Source organism: Eulemur rufifrons, chromosome 9, assembly GCF_041146395.1.
Source record: "Eulemur rufifrons isolate Redbay chromosome 9, OSU_ERuf_1, whole genome shotgun sequence".
NCBI classification, from domain to species: domain Eukaryota; kingdom Metazoa; phylum Chordata; class Mammalia; order Primates; family Lemuridae; genus Eulemur; species Eulemur rufifrons.
In genome coordinates this window covers 43,029,529-43,050,130 of record NC_090991.1, presented here as the reverse complement: position 1 = coordinate 43,050,130, position 20,602 = coordinate 43,029,529, and the positions used below count along the sequence as shown (strand labels likewise).

General features: G+C 59.4%; 1 protein-coding gene across 2 annotated transcripts; it reads right to left on the bottom strand.

Moving 5' to 3' along the window:
* Positions 1 to 791: 791 nt before the first annotated feature.
* KCNH6 (potassium voltage-gated channel subfamily H member 6) lies at positions 792 to 19,616 on the bottom strand. Of its 2 annotated transcripts, XM_069481603.1 has the most exons (14): positions 19,541 to 19,616; positions 18,539 to 18,769; positions 13,368 to 13,529; positions 13,068 to 13,273; positions 11,142 to 11,567; positions 9,684 to 9,838; positions 9,439 to 9,524; positions 8,239 to 8,438; positions 7,843 to 8,095; positions 4,562 to 4,755; positions 3,016 to 3,100; positions 2,313 to 2,475; positions 1,428 to 1,614; positions 792 to 1,070 (listed from the first exon to the last, which is right to left on the bottom strand). In XM_069481603.1, exons 1-14 carry the CDS (start codon positions 19,614 to 19,616, stop codon positions 792 to 794), a joined length of 2,703 nt encoding a protein of 900 aa, XP_069337704.1. The 2 variants fall into 2 exon arrangements, with proteins under 2 accessions (XP_069337704.1, XP_069337703.1); XM_069481602.1 differs by having other exon boundaries at positions 9,439 to 9,838.
* Positions 19,617 to 20,602: the final 986 nt, after the last annotated feature.

Below are 20,602 nucleotides of genomic sequence, written 5' to 3'. Positions count from 1 at the left end.
GCCACCAAGCCTGAGCCTCTGCTTCTCTTCACTCCAGCCTGGCCAACAGTCCCAGGCTCCAGGGACTTCTGAGCCCAGGGAAGCTACCTTCAAGTCCCCAACACACTGGATATGGTAGGGGGTGAGTCCCAGCTCCTTATGAGAAGGGCTTGGACAAGGCCACAACATAGTCAAGGACCTGATGCCCCTGAGATAAGTTACACACCTGGCCCAACATGAAATATGCAGACTTTATTCATTGCATGACACTCCACTCCCCTCAAGGGACCCAGATGTCATCACAGAACCATCAGGGGTAGAGGGGCTGAGGGCTGGAGCTCAGCCCCGACATCCAACATGTCCACTACAGAGGTCACCTCCATCTCCAGCTGGGTGGGAGGCTCTTGGAAGGAGGTCTGACCAACCCTGGGCCTTGGTGCCAGGTCACGAGGCGGTGGATGTTCTGAGCTTGGTGATCACACGCAGCCCAGAGCAAGGCTCTCATGTAGATCAGAGACTTCTCCTTTCTTCACTGACCCCCCTCCATCCTGTAAGCTGCCTCCAACCCGAGGCTCTGTCACCCTCCTCCAGGCTTGCTGTCCAAACGGACCCCCTGAGGAGGCTGGGAAAAGTCCTGAGCCTCTTCACCCATGCCAGCCTGGGTCACCTGGGTCAGCAGTTTGTAGCTACTCTAGGAGAATGGTTTTCAGAGTCCCATCTTGGGAGCTGTCTGCCTCCCCCATAACCCTTAACTGTCACCTCGCCCACCTTCAATCCCCTCATGGTGTCTTTTATCTTGGGGTTCAGTGGCCTTAACTCCCTGCAAATCCGGGATCTGAGCTATGTCTCTGGAACTCCAGCTGCTTGGGAACAAAGCCAAGGTGTTCAGGGAGGGAGGGGAAGCGGGGACCACAGACGAGTCCCTGTACCTCCAGGGGATGCAGAGGTGAGGCCAGGGGTGACAGTAGCCCCTCAGGCTGTTCCTGTTCCAAGGATGATGTCAGAATTTTGTCCATTGCCACGACCAGGTTAGGCATCTCGGAGGAGTTCTTCTGCTTCAGCCTATATTTGTCCAAGTCCAAGCCTGGGGTCTGGGAGGGACAAGAAGGAGGGATGCACCAGCGTGTGGAGCCCCCCAGGCTGGGCTGTGGGATAATGTACCCTGACTTCAGGGTTGGGAACAGCAAGAGCTGTACCTGCTCCTCCCACACCTTGGGGGCCTGTTGCTCTTGCCCCAGCTGTGGAGTCTGTGGTCACAATCCAGGCTCTGCCACCACCCTGTCTAGGCTGCCCTGTCATGACTCAAATTGTAGAAGACAGCAGAAGCCACCGCTGCTATGGGGGCCACAGAGAGTCTGGGCCTGATGCCACACTGAGACCAAGTTGGGGGTTGGAGAAGGCATGGAGCTGCCTCCAGGAAGGCCCCTGGGGATCCCCTCACCTCTCACCTGTGCAGGGGGCAGATGGCCCTGGGGCAGCCTGGGCCCTGGACTCTGAGTCGCTGAGGCCATAGGAAACAAGGCCAGATCGTTGGCTGCAGGGGCTTCCAGAATGTAGCTGGTGTGGCCCTGGGGCATGGGCTTCTGAAGGAGCTGCAGGATGCGGCTGAGGTCCGAGGACACACGGGACTCCAGCCTGCTAGACAGAACCCCGTGGTCAGGGTCAGGGCTGGCGAGAGCAGTTCAGGTCCTGAGGGCAGTTCTCAAGTTTGGAGCCTGCACACTGTTCCTGGAAATGGAATGGCAGCCTGGGGCCTACCTGAAGCTTTTGGCCCACTAGGATCCACAGCCCCTGTCTCAATTCCCCCTACTACATCCCTGACTCTGATAACACCAATGACCAGGCACCAAGCTCACAACATGCAGTCCCCAAGATGCTTTGACATGGGTATTCTAATTATCTCCATTTCATAAAGGGGCAAACCATGGCCTAGAGTGGTTAAGTAACTTGCCCACACTCTTGCTGGTAAGCTACAGCGCCAGAATTTGAAGCCAGGACTGTTCTGCCCCTAAGCCCCCACTCCACCACTACAGCACTGCCACTCACAGGCCACACCCCCTTTCTCAGAGCCCATGGAATTTGTTTCTGCTCATAGTTGTGCCCCTCCCCCAGAAGGCTTCCTTGACACGTTCTAGGGTTTGCTAGGGGAAGCCATCCAAGAAATCGTGCTTAGTGACAGGGATGGGAGACCTGCCGCTAAATGAGCCCACCATTCTAAAACCCACCTGGCACTGGGTGATGCCTCTGAGCCACCAGGAGGGGGCACCCGTGCCCAGCCCGCCCCTGGAGCTGCCCTCTGCAGCTGCCCCAGCCCTGGCCCACTGGGCACCCACCTGTTCATCTGGGCCTGGAGCTGTTCTAGCCGGGAGCCTAGCTCCCGAGGCCAGCAGTCTAGGTCTCCCTGAGGGTTTGGGGGGTTGTGCCTTGAGGGCATTTGCTGCAGCAACTCAGGCCAGAGGCCAGATGCATCTGAGACGCTCAGGGAAGGCGCTGCATCTGCAGGAGGGAAAGGGAAGCCTCAGCTCTATCTACCTGGTTCCACAGGCTGTCCCTCCTCAGCAGAGCCCGTGCCCCACTCCCTACCTGCCCCGGGAACACAGAGCGTGGGCAGTGGCTCTCCTTACCTGGGTGCCCTTGAGCACGAGGGCCTCTACCATGGAGGTCTGGCTTCTAGGACCCAGGAGGCTATAGCCATGGGAAGGGAGCTGGGGCCCCAGATTTAGGGGGGATGCTGGCAGGATGGGGACTTCTAACCCTGGTCTCACTGCCCAGGGAGCTGTAGCCCAGCGAGTCCCCTGATGCCTTGGTGTGGAACCCCAGGGGGCAGCACATGAACCAGTGAGCCCTCACTCTGGCTCCGGGGACACAGGCCATCAGCGCTGGGAGAGTGGGGAGGAGGGGGGCAAAGGCTCCAGCCCTGGCCCCAGGAGGGAGCCCCCTCCACTCATCAAGGGGCTGGGGAGGCAGGATGGGAAGGACACAAGAAGCGCAGGAGGCTGGGCAGATACTGGCAGGGGCAGGGCTGGCTGTGCTTACCTGACTGGTTGTTGCCAAGGAAGAAGCCTTGCTGGTCTTGGCTGCCCGGAGCCTGTTGGGGTGATGACTGGAGACCCCCGTCTGCCTTGTGGGGAACAAGAGCATCAAGTAACAGGGACCAAAGCTGGGATGGGGCCTCTTGGTTCTTCCCTGCCCTGCCCCCACCATGGCCCTGTCACAACTAGGTGAGAATGTGGTGACAGGGGGCAGCTTCCTGCAGGTTGTCCCCTGGGAGGCTGGGCAGGCAGGTAGAAAGCATTGCCTGGGCAGCCACGTGGTGACCCCACAGAGGTCTTGGGAGAGGCTGCCTTGAGCAGCAAGATTCGGGGGGAGGCAGAAGAGCTGCCCTGCAGGGCCACCTTCCCGAGTGCCCTGGTGCTCCCTCCCCAGCGTGGGCCAGTGCGGAGTTTCCTCGGGGGAGACTGTTCTGAAACCCCAGGAGGTGCCCTCAGCGGTGTCCTTGGCAGCCCACCCTCCTGGAACCGTGAGGCTTGGGGTCACTTGGGGGTTGCAGATGACCTAGGCCACAGAGACTACATCCCTCCTACCCTGGTGTCCAGCCACTGGGCACAAGGGCCACCTAATGGCTCCCAGAGGCTGGGACCCCCGTGCAGGGTTCTTACCAGATATCTCCTGTGCAGGTCAGATGGGAAGGGGAGAGACTGCGGAGGGTGTGAGCAGCAGAGGGGACAGTGGAGGGAGGGCTGTCCCCAGCAAGAAAACCCACTCAGCACCACCCTCCAGAGCTGGGCATGCCTGGGCCAGGAGAGCCTCCTCCTGAGGCCGAGGGCACCTGCCAGGCGCACCTGCCCCCTCCTTCCCAGGCCCCTCCTCCATGAAGCCCCTTCTGGGCACTCCCAGGGGCTGTCCTGACTGTCCCGCTCCTTGGCTTGAGGCCTTGGCTCCTGTGGAGCTTGAGCTCCACAGAAACGTGGTCTCCCCTGCACACCCTGTGACTTTGGTTACTTTACTGTGTGGCTCTGTATTTTTGCGGAGTTATAATCTCCTCTCCCCCACTGAGCGATAAGCTTGAGGGGAGAGACAGCTTTATCACCTCTCCCGCTGTGAGCCCTCAGGGTGGCAGACACCCTGCTTTTCAGCTTGGTACGTACAGTGTGTGGGAGAAGCCTGGGCTTTGGAGTCAGACAAACTCGAATGCATATTTTGACTCTGCCATTTGCTAGCTGTATGGCTTTGGCCAATTTACTTATCCTCTCTGACCCTCAGTTTCCTTATCTGGAAAAGGGGATAACAACACCAGTTGCAAGGAGAGGGCTCAATGAAAGCCTGTGAAAGAACCCCCACCCTTAGCACATAGCCGGTGCTCAATCAGTGGTAGCTGTCATTGTATTTAGCGTGATGTTGGCCATGGTAGGCACAGAAGAAATTATGGCCAAAGGTGGAGGATGGGTTGAAAGGAAGGCGGTGGTCAGATGGGTCCCCTTGGGCCAGGCAGGCCAGGCCCCTCAGCAGGCTGCCTGCGTGTTACCTGTCACCAGCTGGCCAAGAACTGCCACCCACCCTGGCCCGCTCGGCCCAGACTCACGTCCCGCAGGTTGAAAGTGACTTCCAGCTTACTCCAGAAGCTGTCCGCAAAGGCAGGGTACATGTCCAGGACCTCCAGCAGGTCTGCCCGCTGGATCTTGTGCAGGTCGCAGTAGGTCAGGGCCCGCACGTCTGCACTGGACTTGCCGGGCCGGGCATGGAGGCTGACGGGCTCCCCAAAGACATCATTCTTCCCTGCCAGCCAGAGGGGTGGTGGGCCCTTCAGGTCTGGCTCCATGCTCCCTTATGAGCAGCCTCCCTGAGGGTCCCTTGACTGTGGCCTCTTCCCACCTCAGGGCTCCTGCCAGGCTGGGGGCTGGTGCTCAGGATCAAGCTGTGGGGACAGCGCTGGATGTGCTGGCTGGGAAGGAGGAGGAAGGGGTCCCTGTCCTCTGAGCGCCACAGAGATCTATTCAGAGCCACTTCCGACCTGGCACACGGTCCTCTCGCTGTCTCCAGGCCCCCAGAGCCAGCCGCCATCAGTGTCCCCCTCCTCACATCCACACTCTTTGGCCCTGTCCCCACTCCCACCCAGGGGACAGTGAGCAGTAAGGGGCCTAAAGTCTCCCTGCCCAGCCTCCCCCACTGCTCTCCTCAAACTGCCAATGCTGTGGAGCAAGGTGCAGGGGACCCAAGGCCAGCAGCACCCAGCTCCCCTAGCGCAGGGCCCGAGGCTTCTGTTTGTCTTCTCACTCCCCGTTGTGGGGCCAGCCAAGCAGCGTGGCCCTGGCAGGGGAGCCTGGGGAAGTCACTCCCACTCTCTGGACCCCAGAGTCTTCATCTCCAGAATGGGTCTGACTATCTCTGCCTTGCCTACCCCACCGGCTGTTCAGAGAAGCACATGAAGTGATGCTCGCGAAAGTGCCTTGAAAAGCAAGTGGAACCGGACAAGGTCAATGCAAGACATTGGGAGGGAGGGATGTCACAGCGTGGACACGGGGGTGATGCTCAGGCTATGTGGAAGGGTATTGAGCCCTCCTGGCACCAGCTGCTATGCTGGCTACAGGATATAAACATGAACAAGTTGCTGTCCCACTCACAAATAGCCTCCCAAATCCCTGCAAGACAGGCCCGGAAGCAGCCAACAAGTTTGCAGAATGATCTACGGAGCCCTAGAACAGGGGAGAGCCAAGAGCCCAGGGCCATGGAGGAGGGAGGGGCTCCTCCTGTCAGGGGTGGCTGGGGCAGGGAGGCGGGGCTTACAGAGGAAGTGAAATGGGGGCTGTGTCAGAGACTCAAGGGCCTGGCCCCAGGAGAAAGGCGATCTGGGCAGAAAAAACAGCGTGTGGTCAGCACAGCATGGCCAGGGCTGAGGGGCAGAGAGCCCAGGGCCAGGGGTGCCATGGACAGTGACCACTTTGACTCCCACCCCCGACAGGAAAGGCCAGCCCTCGCAGCCTGGTGGTACTGTGCAGGGGTGGGGAGGTGCTAATGGTTTAGCACAGACAGAGGAGAGGGATGGAGGGAGGCCGGAACATGCCCCCCACCTGAGGGAACAGGATCAAAGGTCATTCACAGAGGAAAGGACTCCCCAGGGTCTCACATGCAACTCTGAAGCTTCAAATCTGGGCAACATTTTAATGTGATGGTTTTCCACTAGATGAAAGATTATGTGGTCTAATGTCTATTTCTACTCAGGAGAAAACGAGAGGATTTCATGTCTCTAGCTGAAACTTAAATTGGACTAGCTTCTTAATTATTAATAATAATTATTATCCCATTATCCCTCCCATGTGGATGACACTTCTAAGGAAAGCTGGGAGTGAGGGAAGGTCTCATAGAGGAGCCTGCGTTTGAGCCCAGCCTTGGAGGATGACTGGTGTCTGCCAGACAGAGGCGCAGGGTAGGGCACTCCAAGCACAGTGGCAGCACGTGCAAAGGCACCGAGGTGTTACGGAGACAGGCAGATTTAGAGAACCATAAATAGTTTGGATGGCTGGAGCATGAAGTGCCAGGGGGAGGGTGGTAGGATTTAGAGTGGCCAGATTGGGAGAACTGTGCATGCCACGAACGCGCCATGGGGAACCATCCATGGAAGGATCTCAAGCAAAAGAGGCTTGAGAATGTGTATTTCAGGTCACTGGCAAAAGGTGGAAGACGAACATGGGGGTAGATCAGACACACGGCCACAGGAAAGGAGGTCCTGACACCTGCCCAGGAAGGACACAAGGAGGGCTGGACCCAGGCGGGGACAAGGAGTCAGGTGTGGGATAGAGACATATTGATGAGGGTCACAGAGCGGTCTCTGTGGCTGACTGGCTGGTGGGCAGTGGGGCAGGGAGGGAGAAGGATGCCCCCTTGGTTGACTCTGGCCTGGGCAGTGGCTGGATGGTTCACGGTGATGGGGATGCCAAAGGAGGTGCTTTTGAGGACAGGTGAGGATTTCAGGTAGGGGTATGTTGCGTTTGGTCTGCCTATGGAATATCAGGGTGGCCATTACCAGGAAGGAATGGAATATTCCAGTCTAAGGAGAGAGTGGGGCAGGACAGAGATCTGGGGGTTCTGGGTGGAGGCTGAGGCAGTGGGAGCACGGAGCTGGCCCAGGGGACGGTGTGGGGTGAAGAGAATAGGGCAGAGCACCAGCAGGCCAGAGGGAGAGGAGTGGGCAGAGGAGCCCCAGGGGGACCTGTCCTGAAGGGCTGGAGGAGAGCCAGGTCACCAACGGAAGGCAAGGCTGAAGTTGGAGTCCAAGACTCATGTGAAGGTATCATAGAACAGGCAAGGAAGATGAGAATCCAGCAGAGGGCGCTGTGGTGCTCAGAGAGGTAAACTGACTTGCCCAAGATCACACAGCAGGCAAAGGGCAGACTTATGACCCAAATCTGTCCCCTGCCCAGTGCTCATATCCTCAAAGTGTCCAGCTATCCCTGCACCTGCACTGAATGAGACTGGGGTACCCAGTCAGGGCGCCCCCTCCACCCGAGACAGACCCCTGGCCTGTCACCCTGATCTCAGTGAGAGTGGAAGAAGGTTGGAAGGAGCCTGCCAGGGCTTGTGCGCCAGACTCGCAGCCCCGGAATCCCTACTTGGCCACTGACTTGCACGACCTCTGTGAGCCTCAACTTCCCTCTCAGGAAAATGGGCCACATGGCAGAACACTGAGTTATTTTAGGGACTCAGCTGGATATAAAGGTCTCCGCGGCACACGCTTGGCACGTGGCTGGCCAGTAAAAGGTGCCACAACCCCCGTTAGAAAGAAGGTGGCCCAGGCACGGCTTCTCCAGCCCCCCTGCCCCCGCCAACGCCCCCCACCACGGGCCTGGTCCACCCCGCCTGACCCACCTAGGATGGCCACGACCATGTCGTCGCGCAGGATCTCGATGGAGCCGCGGGAGATGAAGTAGAGCGTGGAGAGCACGTCGCCGAGGTGCACCAGCGTGTCCCCGGGCGGCGCGTGCGTGGTCTTGAACTTGACGGCGAGCGCGCGCAGGCAGCCCTTGCTGGCGCCGCTGAAGGCCGGGCAGTGCTGCAGCAGCGCGCGGTGCAGGTGCAGGCAAATGTCGGCCTGCAGGCACTCGGGGAAGCCCTTCAGCACCTGCGAGGCGGGCGGCCGAGTCCAGCGGGGCGCGGCCGGGGCTGGGGCTGGGGCTGGGGCTGGGGCTGGGGGCGCGGGTCGGGAGGGCTCTCCGCGGGACCTTGGCCTCCCCTGGGGCATCGGCCAGAGCGGCGGGGGCTCACCGCGTTCATGTCGATGCCGTTGGTGTAGGACCAGGCGTGCTGAAAGTACTCCTCGAGCCGCTGGCGCAGCGGGTTGGGGATCTGGTGGAAGCGGATGAACTCCTTGACGCGCAGCATCTGCGTGTGGTAGCGCGCGGTGCCCGAGTACAGGCGCTGGATGATGGCAGACACGTTCCCGAAGATGCTGGCGTACATGAGCGCTGGGGGCGGGGGCGGGAGTGAGCTCCTGGCATCCCAGCCAGGCGCACCACCAGGGCCTCCTCCCTCTCCCCGGGAGCCCCCTGGTGAGGGACCCCTCTGTCGGGGGGACAAGTCAGACGTGCCCAGGACAGCTCCAGGGCACGTGGGGGACAAGGGCCTCTGGACTTCCTGCCCCCTTCCCTCTGCCCTGTGCCTCTTGGCATCTTCCTGGGCCCAGAGGCCAAACTCCTGAGAAGAGAAAGAACTAGAGCAGTGGATTTTTTAAAGTTCAGATTTGTTTTATCCTTCAAGTTGTAAAAATGTAATAAAGGGAAAGCTCTTGATCTCTTGTTTTCACCCATTTTTTTCCTGTTTTTGTTTTTCTGGGCTTTCACATCTCTAAATACTCGGAACATGACGACTTAATCTACATGTAAAATTCCACACTGCCTCTTGTGTTCCTAAAGCAGGTGTCTTGGGAGGCAGGCAGCTCAGTGCAAGGACCACCTGGGCTGGATGGAACGGGGTGGCAGAGACTTCCTAGCTGGTGCCCTCTGGCAAGTTAGGACCTTCAGTTCTCACTCTGCAAACTGGGCTTAGAGGGAAATGAAAGGCAGGCTTTTGTAATGTGTTTAAAGGAGTGCCTGGCAGAGCTGGCTTCATGGACTTGCAACCTATGCAGTCACAGGGGGCCCTGTGCTAAGAGCCCTGCATTCAATTAAATGCCTTGCTGTCACCATCTCGAAATTCTTAATAAATTTTTAGCAAGGGGCTCTACGTTTTCATTTTGCACCGGGCCCTGCATATGATGTAGCTGGTCCTGGTGCCTGGCATATGTTGAGGGCTGTGTGGGTGTTAAATTCTGTGACTAATTGGCGTACACAAACGCAAAAAATTCATTGTGCTGCACACTTAGGATCAGTGTACTGCGTGAATTGTTTCTGTGTGTTATCTTATACCTCATTACAAAACCAAAAACAGAATTCCAGGGGCAAGACCATGGCATGAGATCCCACTCACAGCCGATGAGCATGACGCAGATGGAGAAAACCTTCTCGGAGTTGGTGTTGGGTGAGACGTTGCCGAAGCCCACACTCGTGAGGCTGCTGAAGGTGAAGTAGAGCGCCGTGACATACTTGTCCTGCACCGAGGGGCCCGAGGCCGGGTCGCTGCCATTGTAGCGCTTGCCAAGCTGCACACCCAGGCTGTCCAGCCAGCCGATCTTGGGTTCCAAGTAGGGCCGTTCCACGTTGCCAATGGCATACCAGATGCAGGCCAGCCAGTGCGCGATGAGCGCAAAGGTGCACATGAGCAGGAAGAGCACAGCTGCCCCGTACTCAGAGTAGCGGTCCAGTTTCCGTGCCACGCGCACCAGCCTCAGCAGCCTCGCTGTCTTCAGTAGCCCAATCAGGGTCGTGGTCTGCAGGGGCAGGGAGAGGGCCACAGGACTGGGGGTCAGCCCTTGAAAGAGTGTGCTTAAGCCCTCATTTGTTCACTCATGCATACAATCACAAAGTCGGTCAACAAACACTTATGGAGAACCTGCTCTGGGCCAGGCACTTGGCAGGGGGGCATGGTGTGGGACCTTAAGGATCTCAGCCTAAAGCTCAAAACAGTGCTCTGGTTGCTAGGAAAGAAGTCCAGTGTGAGCACACGGGAAAGGAAGGGCAAGAGTGCAGGGGCAGGTCAGGAGAGGCCTCAAAGAGGAGGTGACACATGAGCTGAGTCTTGAGAGAGGAGGTTAGGTCTCCAGGCAGACAGGAGGGAGAGGGAAAGGGCACTCCTGGCTCAGGGAGCAGCAGGAGCAGAGGCATGGAGGTGGAGGTGTGAAGTGGTGTGGCCCTGCTGGGAAACCAAGTGTGTCACCGCAGCCTGGAGCGCAGAGTGGGAGATGTCAGAGCAGCGAGAAACATGCCTGGGAAAGGGACGGTAGGCAGGGGCTGCTCCCGTGGGCCTCAGCGCCCATAACGAGCTTGGCTGTTATTCTGTAGGCCTTGGGGAGCCCTGGAAGGTTCTGAGAGGGAGTGACAGGGTAGGTGAGGGATCTGAAACTCCCTCTGGCTGCAGTGTGGAGGGGCAGGAGGCTGGGGTGTGGGTCTGGGGCAGGGGTGAGTGAGAAGACCACTCAGCGTCCAGGCAGGGGCAGTGGGGGTTGGGGGGGAGGATTGGCAATGGATTGCTGGGGGTGCTGGAAGGGGGGCTCTGGAGCACCCCCTGCTGACATGCTGGGGTGGCTGGAGGGAGTGACTGGAACACAGAAGGCAGAGTTGATTTGAGGGGAAACTGACCCCGAGGAGATGGTGCAGGGGGAGGAAGTGCGACCAGACGCTATGAGAAGGGCATGACAGTGCTCTCACATCACATGCAGGGGCACAGTGGGCACAGCAGAGGGGCTGGAGCACGAAGGGGTCAGGCTGCCCTGGGGGAGTAGCGTGTGGATTCTCTTTATCACTCCAGGGTGAGCGCAGTTTAGAAGTCAGCTGGGACTGAGGGGACAGAATCCTGGGGCACAGAAGGGCCTGCTCAGAAGGAGGGGCAGAGGGCTGGCACCCGGGCCTGCGGGCACAGGCTCCACTGGTGACAAATGTCCCCCTTGCCACCTCCACTTGCTTTGGCAAAGGCGGATGCCAGGGACTCTGCACCCAGCACTGTGAGGCAGGGAGGCCTTGGGGCTAGGGCACAGGGGACAGCCACAGCTGCCTGCCTGGATGGGCTCTGCTCACCTCATCGGAGCCAGTGCGGAAGATGAGCAGGTCGAAGGGGATAGCGGCCACCATGTCGATGAGGAACCAGCCCTTGAAGTAGTGGACGGCGATTCGGCGCGGGTGGCTGACCACCTCGTCATTGGTGTTGACGTAGGTGGTGCGGAAGTTGATGACAATGTCCACGACAAACATGATGTCCACGATGAGGTCCACCACGGTGAGCGGACTGCAGGTGTAGCCGCAGGCCCCTCGCCGTGACTCGTCCTGGTCGCTGAGCAGGAAGGCGGCCGAGTAGGGCGTGAAGACGGCCGTGTAGATGACGAGCAGCAGGATGAGCCAGTCCCACACGGCCTTGAAGGGGCTGTAGTGCAGGATGGTCCAGCGGTGGATGCGCGGCGCCTGCAGCTTGTACTCGGGCAGCACGTCTGCGCCCAGGGACAGCACCTGCAGGTGGGACGGCCACCGCTCACTTGTGAGACAGAGGGTTAGGTCCAGGCAGGGAGTGGTGGGAGAGGGTGGGAGACAAGGGCTGGGGTGGGGGATGGTAGGGGAGCATGGGGAGGGGACAGACTAGGGGCAGATGTGCTGGGAGGAAGTGCAGAGGGAGGACGTGGGAGGCGGGAGGAGGGGTGCAGCTCTGTCCCACAGTGGCCCCAGGTTTGAAGCTTACACGCTCCCTCAGAAACATCCTAGAGTGGGTGGAGGTGGGGCAGGGGAGGGCCAGGGGGCTGGGACTGGGAGCCAGACAGGAGCATGACTATCCTCCGTGATAGCCCCTGTCACAGCAGACACCACTGGCAGCACAAACCTAAGGGGCCTTAGGAAAGCAAGGGTGGGCTTCCCAGGGTCAGGCTGTTGGGCCACCCTGCCTGACGTCAGAGGGTCCAGCACTGCAGCCTGGTGTGCCCCCTTCCCCAGAGTCCTTGCACTCAGCGAGGGGCTGAGTGGTCTCCCCAACACCTGGTTCCAGCACCAACTGTGCTTCAGATGAAAAGTCACAGGGAGGGAAAGAGCTCCCGTGAAGGGACAGCCCCAGGGGAAGCCGGGAGCAGGCCTTTCCCATGCTCTGCCCTGGCCTAGGCCACTCTATGACTCAGAGCTGCGTCTGCCTCCTGGGGCCAGCACTGTTCCACGTCAAATGGGTCCTCTTAGCCCACTTAGCCCAGCTCCTTCCAGCAGATAAGACCCCTGAAGGCCCAGCAAGGGGTGGGGCTCCTTGCCCAAGGTCACAAGTGAGTCAGTGCCAGGATTCTGTCACTGGAGTCTCAGGCTGGGCTCTTTCCATCTCCCTTTGGAATGGTCAGGCCACCAGGCCCCAGAAGAAGGGACGGTGGGGTCAGCTGACACAGAGAACCCAGGGAAGTTTGCTTGGGCTGGCCAAGGAGGGGCTGCACGGGGAGGGGGCATTCAGGGCCTGGTCCTCAGGAAGCTGATCAGAGAGAGCTGGAGGTGACAGCCCTGCCCCATCTCTGCCTGGCACGCAACAGGACCCTGTGTGCTGTGTGTGTTGGGTGGCGGTCATGTCAAAGGCAAGGAGCACGAGCAGGGCTCCCTCCCCTCCTCTCACTGGGCCTCTGTTTGGCCCTAACACGTCCCCTCTCTGCCTCTCCTTCCCTGTGACTGGCAGAGCCTGGGCAGGTCCCTATGGTGGCCTGCGTGTCCAGCCTCACCCGACCCTGCTCCTCCAGGCCTAGGAGGTGGCACTGCTCTCCAGCCAAAGTGATCCCAAGCTCCCCTGGCTCCAGGAGCCGGGCATTGGGGCCCTGGCCTCAGCGCAGCCTGTAGGTTTAAAGAATCAGACTCAAGCAGGAGTCTCAAGGGGCTCGGACCAGACACTAGAGGGCTGGCCAAGCCTGAGGCCCCAGAAGAGCCTGGGCCCAGGACCTGGGAGGGGACCCTGGAGGCCTGGCACTGCCCTGCCCACCCTGCCCTGCAGGCCCGCACCTGGGTGACCTTCTCGGTGACATTCTGTGTCCTCTCCACCACCTTGTGGGGCGCAATGATCTCGATCTCGGCGGTGGAGCCCGAGCGGTGCTTCTCCAGGTTGAACTCCACGAAGTTGAGCGTGAACTGCGGGATCTGGCTGACGGTCCTGTACTTGCCCCTGCCCGGGCCAGGCCCCAGCCCGCCCGGCCTGCCGTGAGAGCCCTCTGGAACCAGGGCCAGGGTCAGAGCAGCCAGAGCTGGGGACCAGGTGACCCCACGTGCCCCTCCCACCACCACCACCACCCACACCCGCCTCACCGGAGCCCAGGAAGCTCTGGGACAGCAGGCGCTGGGACAAGCTGCGGCTGCTGCTCTTGGCCAGGAGCTGGGCCAGGTCCTCGAAGTTGAGGATGAACATGATCACAGCCCCGTCCTCGTTCTTCACGGGCACCACGTCCACCAGGCAGCGAAAGCTGGAGGCTGCAAACACCAGTGTGGGGGTGGAGGTGAGGGAGGTCCCTGAGGGCTCCCCTCCTGCAGTGACCTGGCTGTGGAGGAGGCTGAGTGAAGGTCAGGTTAAGGGCAGCTACTGGGGCCTGGACAAGGACTAGAGCTATTGGGCAGAGGGTGGATGAGGCTGCCCAGCCGGTGTCCCACCCACAGGGCAGAGGTGGGAGAGTGCTAAGCTGCTCATTAGGAGATGATACAGCATCAGGTCCAAGTCCACGCTCTCTCAGCTCAGGGCTTAACCTCGAGGTTTGCTTCTGCTGTAATTAAAGCTGAGCAGATGGGGGTGGATTAAGTGGGGAGGTGAGGCTGGGCATTCTACCCCATGTAGCTCGGGCTGACCCTGGGCTCAGCAACCTCATCCCCCTCCCACAAAGATGTCCTGCTCCCCTGACACCAGAAGGAACTTGTTGAAACACACTAAGTGCTGGGCACTGGGCCAGTTGGTGCATCACACTCAGGTGGTCCTTGGGGGCAGGCATAGACCCCTGTTCTGCAGATGAGAGCCTGGGGCTCTGAGAAACTGACTTGCTGGGGCTGTCAGCCATGACACCTTGGAAAAGGGAAGGGGCTTGTCTGGGAGGAGGGCGTTGAGGCTAGGGCCAGGCTGCTGCTCCCAGCCTGGGAGGAGTGCGTGGTCCCAAGGCAGAGGCTGGGCCCAGGGAGCAGGCAGAGCAGTGGCCTGAAGGTCAGAGAGGGAGGGAGATGGCCATGTGGGGACTCGAGGCCCCTCCAGCCACCCTCTCCACCCTTCTGGGCAGCGCAGCCCCAGCTGCTGGCGCCATGTGCCTCTCAGGCCACAGTCTCTGCCCCTATCTCTGCTCCAGGGTTTCGCCACAGCTCCCACTGGTGGGTAGAACACCAGCTAAAATGCCACCTGCCCCAGAACCCCAGCCTGTGGGCGGTGCCCTGTGAGCCCCCCTCTATGGGGGTCCTACATCCCTCAACTCAAACTGCTGGCAGGTAGCAGGGGCCTCAGGTGACCATGCAAATCAGAGGGCATCGCTGCCCTCCCCGGGGGCGGGTTTGGGTCTGTCTTACCTGTCCCAGGTATCGTGTGTTGACTGAGTGAATGCAAGCGTGTGTGTGTGTGTGTGTGTGTGTGTGTAAACGTGTGGGACCCAGGCTGGCTGGCAGGAGTATTGCTATTACGGGGACCTTTAGAATCACTCTTTACTAGACACCCTATTTAGTGGTCACTTCCCTCAGCCCCTCCTCCCAGGCATCAGAGCTGGGGTGCAGTTGAGCCACCCCCATCCTCCTTCTCACTTTCCTTCCATGGAGCAGGAATCTCCCAGATCAGATTCCTGGCCTCCCAGGCACCAGGCAGCCATCTGCCAGCTGCTGTCTGGCCCAGGGGAGACATCCGCACCGGGGAGAGGCTGCCTGCCTGGCCTCATGCACTCCTGGGCTCACAGTGCTACAGGCCCTAAGTCCCAGGCCAGAGCCTGTCATTCTCATCAGCCAGGGACATGGCGAGGCTTGGACATTGGGATCTAGCCAGGAAACCTCCTTGGCCAGTGGTCTGGGACACTTCTCCCAAGAGCCAGACTATATCCTCAATCTCCCTGGCACTACAGAGATCTGGCTTGGTGGGGGAGGGGAAGGAAGAGCTGGGCAGAGGGGCAGGGCCTCTATCCTGTCTATGCTGCCAGGGGCTGCGCAGTCTTAGAGTGGCTGCACCCAACAACTGGTGCTATCGGGAAAGGGATGCAGTTGGAAAACTGCAGCGGGGAATGGACCAAACACCAGCCCATCACAGCAATGAGGGCTGTGGAGGGGTGGGGGTCGGTGCCTGGGACCCCATGCCCCACCCCTATGCTTGCTGCCTCTGGGGTAGGAGGACAGCAGGCTATGAGAATTTGGAAGAGTCCAGAGCATTCTCTCCACCCCCGCCCCAGGCTGTCCTTGCTTACCCATGGCTCAGAGCCCACAAGTAACTGTGTCTGGGTGACTGGAAGTAGGTGAGTGTATTGTCTTAGGTTGTGCCCAGGAGTGGCAGTGTCCCTGTGCCCTTGCCCAGTCCCTGGAGGAAAAGCCACAGTCTTCTCCCTTCCCAGGCTCCTTCCAGCACCGACTCTCTGACCAAGGGCGGCAGGTTTGTCTGTCCCCTGGGACACCTCACTCTTCTCTGCTCTTCTCTTCCCGTCAAATATGCTCCTTCTTTAGGTCTCTCATCCCTCACACCCGCTCCCTGGCCCTCGCTCTCTCCTCTCAGCCTCCTTGTTGTCTTTACGCACACCCCATCCAGCACTGTGGGAGCCCTCAGGGAGGGGCTGGTGCTACAGCAGGCTGCCACTAAGAGGGTGGCTGCTCCATGCTGCCTCCAGCTTGGACCTCCTGGCATTCATGGGTGAGTGTGTGGAAAACAGCAGGGGAGGGTCGGGGCAGAGAGTGCCCTGACCTCCTCGCCCAGAGTTGAGGACTGCCTTCCTCTAGTCTGGCTTGGGGATTAGGGCACTCTCTGGTGTGGGATCGTCAGAGAAGACAACCCAGCAAAGGCAGGGAGGACTGGGCCCTCTGGCAGGTGCCTACCAGGGGCAAGTGGGGATGAGGGAGGGGAGATCTGAGCACTCTCCATCTCTCCCTCCAGACTGTCACTGGTTCTAGTCCTCCAACAATCCCCATCCTCCTTATTGGTTAGGTTCTTACTTTTCCTAGTAAAGGCAGATAGGAGAAGAGCCAGTTTCCTGGGGTCTCTGTGCTCTGTCCATGGGGTGTTTTTGCCAAGTTTCCTGGCTTCTTTGAGCCCAACTTTATGCAGCTGCATAAAACACAGACCCTCCACTGTGACTTTGAGAATTTTCAGTGGATTACCCCTTTAGAATAAAAGAGGATTATACATAAATCAGCTAGAGATCTATTCAGGACCCCTTCCCACCTCCCTGGAGTTGGGGGTGGGGGGAAGGGAAGGTATTGACCTGAGGAGGGAAGAAATAGCCATTAGGATGCCCTTCTACAGGACTGTAAGATGTATGTGAATGTGATAAAAAAGAAAAAGGGGAGGGAGGATCACGTGGTCAGAGTGGACCTTAAGGTGAACTTATCTGAGCACTATATCCTTCCCTTAGGGTAATGTGGACCAGGAAACTCCTTTTTCTGAATTTCAGTCCAATTTCAGGAAGGTTCAGGTGATCAAGACTTGGGCAATAGGATAGGGAAGGGCCGAGGGTGGGGTGCGAGTAGGTGGGGACTCAGGGTGCACCATAAGTATGTAAGTATGTAGGCAATTTCCCACTTTCACCAGGGCCTCCAAGACTAGGTTCCTAGTTCCCTTCTGATGCATGGAGGACCCCAGCAGGGTTCTGAAGACCTGAGTCCTGAGCTCAGGGGGCCAAAGACTGGCCTTGACCTCTGTCCCTGTCCAGGAACCTTCAGGGTGCTGAGGGGACAACAAGATCCCTGATCTGACATCCCTAGGAATCTAGGATTAGCCCTCAACCTTCTGGGGCCCAGGTAGAGCTCTGGAGTCAAGGAGAGGGACAGAAAGGACCTGCTACCCTCGCTCATTTCTTGCCATCCCATCCTGTTCCTCCAGGACCCTTCTCACTCCCCTGACTGTCACCTCCTCCCTACAGTGATGTAAGGAGGTGAGGTTGCAGCTTTTAAAAATATTCTGACTTCATTAACCCTGTGAGTGCTGCCAAACTTAGCCAGATTCTTCCCAGTGCCCCAAATGCCTGCTGTACTTCCCACCTGCTATTCACTTGGGTGGCAGCAGCAGGTATAGCCAGGGGACAGCCAGGACCTGCCCCAGGGGCCCCCAGAAGCCCATAAACACACACACACACAAATGCAAGCACACACATGCCCATGTTCACACTCACACTCATGTTCCACATACACACCAGGCCCCTGGAACCCAGGCTCTCAGCACCCCTCGGTCCCCATCCAAAGGCACCTGCCCTTTATCTGCACCCAGGTGGCCTCCTGCCTGGCTTCCCCAGGGGCTTCCCTTGTCTGGGGGCTTCCTTCCCCAAAAGTCCTGCTTCCAAGCACAGAGACCACTGGGGCCCTTTCTTCCCTCTTGGGATCTCTCAGAACAGACATCTTTGAAGGAAGAATCCAGAGATTTGGGTTCCAGCCCTAGGTTGGACTCTAGGAGTGGGATCTCAGGCAAGGCCCTTCCACACCCATGATACAGAGGGATTTATCTAAGCCAGTGGTTCCTAAACTTGGCAGAACATCAGAACCAGCAGGGAGATTTTTCCAAATACACCTGCTTGGCCTCATCTAACACTTTCTGAGTCAGCCTCTCTCCAGGGAAGGCATGTTTTGGAAAACATGCCCCAGGTAATTCTGATGCAGAGCCAGGTTGGGAGCCATCAATCCAGGAGATTTCCAAGGGATTTTCAGTCTCTGATATGAGTTCCCACCCATCCCCCCAGGTCCAATGGGGACCCTGTGGTCATGGAGGGAGGATCACAAAGGGCTGCTGAACTCTGTCCTCAGTCCCTGTTCTGCTTGCAGTAAGCTCAGGCTGGCAGTAACAACCAGAACTCCGTCTGGGTGAGCCTCCTAGTTGGGGCAAGCTCCAGACCTCATCTCCCCAAAGAACTGGGGCTGGATGAGCTGGGCCCACCCCTCTCTCCCAGCCAACAGCCCCCATGCCTTGCGTGGCCACAGAGGCCTTGAGGGGGTGACTCCTCCCCTAATCCCTAAGCAGACGGAGATGAGGGAAGGTTAATTTCCGTCCCAGCTGCCTGACAGCTGGGGCTGACAGTGACAGAGTGGAAGGCCAGGAGACCAGGGACATGGGGGAGGGATAGTGGAGCAGGAGGCCCTGCCCCAGGCCAGGAGCAGTCGGTGGCTCAGCCTGGAGCCTAGTCCCAGAAAAGGACCTCAGAAGAGATCACATTCAATGCCCATTGCTTTCCCCTACAGATGAGGAAACTGAGGTCCCTAGAGGAAACAGGATTTGTCTAGGCCATCTGGTCCCTGGGTCAGTGCCCTACAGAACCTCTGGCCCCAGCGTGCCTCACCATCCTTGCGGTAGTAGAGGATGTCCACCTTGCACTCCTCGGCCCCCAGCAGGGCCTGCGCCAGGCGGGACACGGCACTGCTGGGGGTGTTGGGGCCTGTGAGGAAGTCACAGGTGCACGGTTGCTGCATCACCTCCACCCGGGAGTAGCCGAAGAGTTCGCAGAAGCCATCGTTGCAGTAAATGATGGCGCAGTTCTCCATCTGAGCGTTGGCGATCAGGAACTTACGACCTGGGGTGGGAGGTGGGAGGTGAAAAGACCAGGGCAGCTGGGACTGGGCAGCAGGGAGGGAAAGATGATAGGACTCTTGGCGGCAGGGAGGGGGATTTAGATGTGGCAGCAGGACAATGACCAGAATGGGGGGGGGTCAGGTCTAGAGAGGGTGGGAAGACCAAGGAGGCCACAGTCATCAGCACTCCTGGCAGTAACCAGGGGGGTGATCAGGACGGGGTGCAGGATGGTGGCCAGAGAGGTGGGCCAGGGGGAATAGGCCTGGGAATTGTGGAAAGGCCAGGGCAGGAAGGGTCTGAAGTGGGAAGAAGGCTCAAGGCTTCCTGGGTATAGGGAAGGGGGGCCATGACAGGGGAGCAGGGATGTGACCAGATGGGGGTCAGGCCTGGGGAGAGCTCCTCGGAAGACCAGGGTTAGGAGACGAAAAGGAAGGACTCAGGGAAACCTCTGGAAGAAGGGGTGGGGGAAACAGACGGGGGTGAGGAATGGGGCAGGGACTGGAAGGGGAGGTCAGGGCTCGGGGCGCAAGAAAACAGCTCTGTGGGAAGGGGGAGGGCTGCACTCTGCCCCTCCCGTTCCAGAAGAGAAGACAGCGTTTGAAGTGAGTGAGTCCCGCTGGAGGAGAGGTGTTCGGGACATCAGAGGAAGGATTTTGCATTCAGCATGGGGCACCCACCACCTTGCCCCACTGGAAGTTAGTAAAGGGATCTGGTCCCTCCTTTCAGCGAAGCAGGACTTCAGGTCGTCCCCCCACCCAACACACACACTCACTCTGGCCCTCGAATTTGCGAATGATGGTGTCCAGGTAAGTGTTTTGGGGAGCGACGTGGCCCCTGCGAACCGGCATCTTTCACCGCGGCCCCTGCCCGGAGCCACAGGCGCCCCGGGCTCCCCGCGTCTCCGCCTGTCCCCGGGCTCCGCGGCGTCGGGCTCCGGGTGGGCACCGCCCCCGGGGAGGGCCGCCGGGCTCCGCGCCCCGCCCGCCCGCCTGCGTCTTCGCTCCGGGACCGCCGCTCGCCGCGCCTCCGCCCCTCGCCGCCCGCCCGGAGCTGTCCGCGCCGCGGTGCTGACCGGAGCCGCGCGCCGGCTGCGGGGCGGGGTCGGCCGGGCGGGGCAACTTGCCCGGGACGTGCGGGGCCGGGGCGGGGCCCTGAATCCCAGGGGGCGGGGCGGGGCGGGGGAACCGGGCCGGGCGTAGGGAGGGCTTCTCGGAGGAGCTTTTGCTTCTGTCCCAGTGACCAGCGGCCTCAGCACCTATTGGACCCCCTCCGGGTACCGAAGGGCAGTCCCCCCTCCCAGCGCAGGGAAGTGTCCCAGGCAGGGGAGGGGGCGGCAGAAGCGGTTGTTAGGGCCCTCAGGTGCTCTTTTGCTGCAGGCTCTCTCCTGGGTCTGACCGCTGCGCCTGGCCCTGGCAATGGTACCGTTAGGCCTCTTGCCTGCCCTTAACAACTGCCTTCCAGCTGAGACCCAGTGCCCATGCAGAGCTCCTGCTGGCAAGCCCAGCCAGGGCCTGGACCTGGGAGGATGGGCGGGAGTACACATGAAGCACAAGAAATATGCAATAAGGTGCCTTCTTCGGAGCTCTTAGCATACAGGCACAGCTTGGAAGGAGAACAGATTTAAAACCACCTATTAGCAAGTGACCACTGATAAAAGTGTCTGAGTACGGACTGAAAATGAACACACTAGAAGAAGCAGATGGAGGTGGGGTGCGGTTTATTGAAAGAGGCTTCTTGGAGAGGAGGAGGAGAAGGAGACCACTGTTCGCTGAGCATCTCGGTGGGCTTGGAGTTTTTGCTCAGTGACCAATTTTGAGCCAGGCCTTGGAGGGCA

Bases quoted from the DNA above. Each gene is read 5' to 3' on its own strand.
- KCNH6 (XM_069481602.1), bottom strand. From the start codon at position 19,616: ATGCCGGTTCGCAGGGGCCACGTCGCTCCCCAAAACACTTACCTGGAC. The intron at 18,770-19,540 runs GTGAGTGTGTGT...CTCCCACCCCAG, and splicing joins TCGCAAATTCGAGGGCCAGA to GTCGTAAGTTCCTGATCGCC. The intron at 3,101-4,561 runs GTGAGTCTGGGC...GTTCCCCACAAG, and splicing joins TCACTTTCAACCTGCGGGAC to GCAGACGGGGGTCTCCAGTC.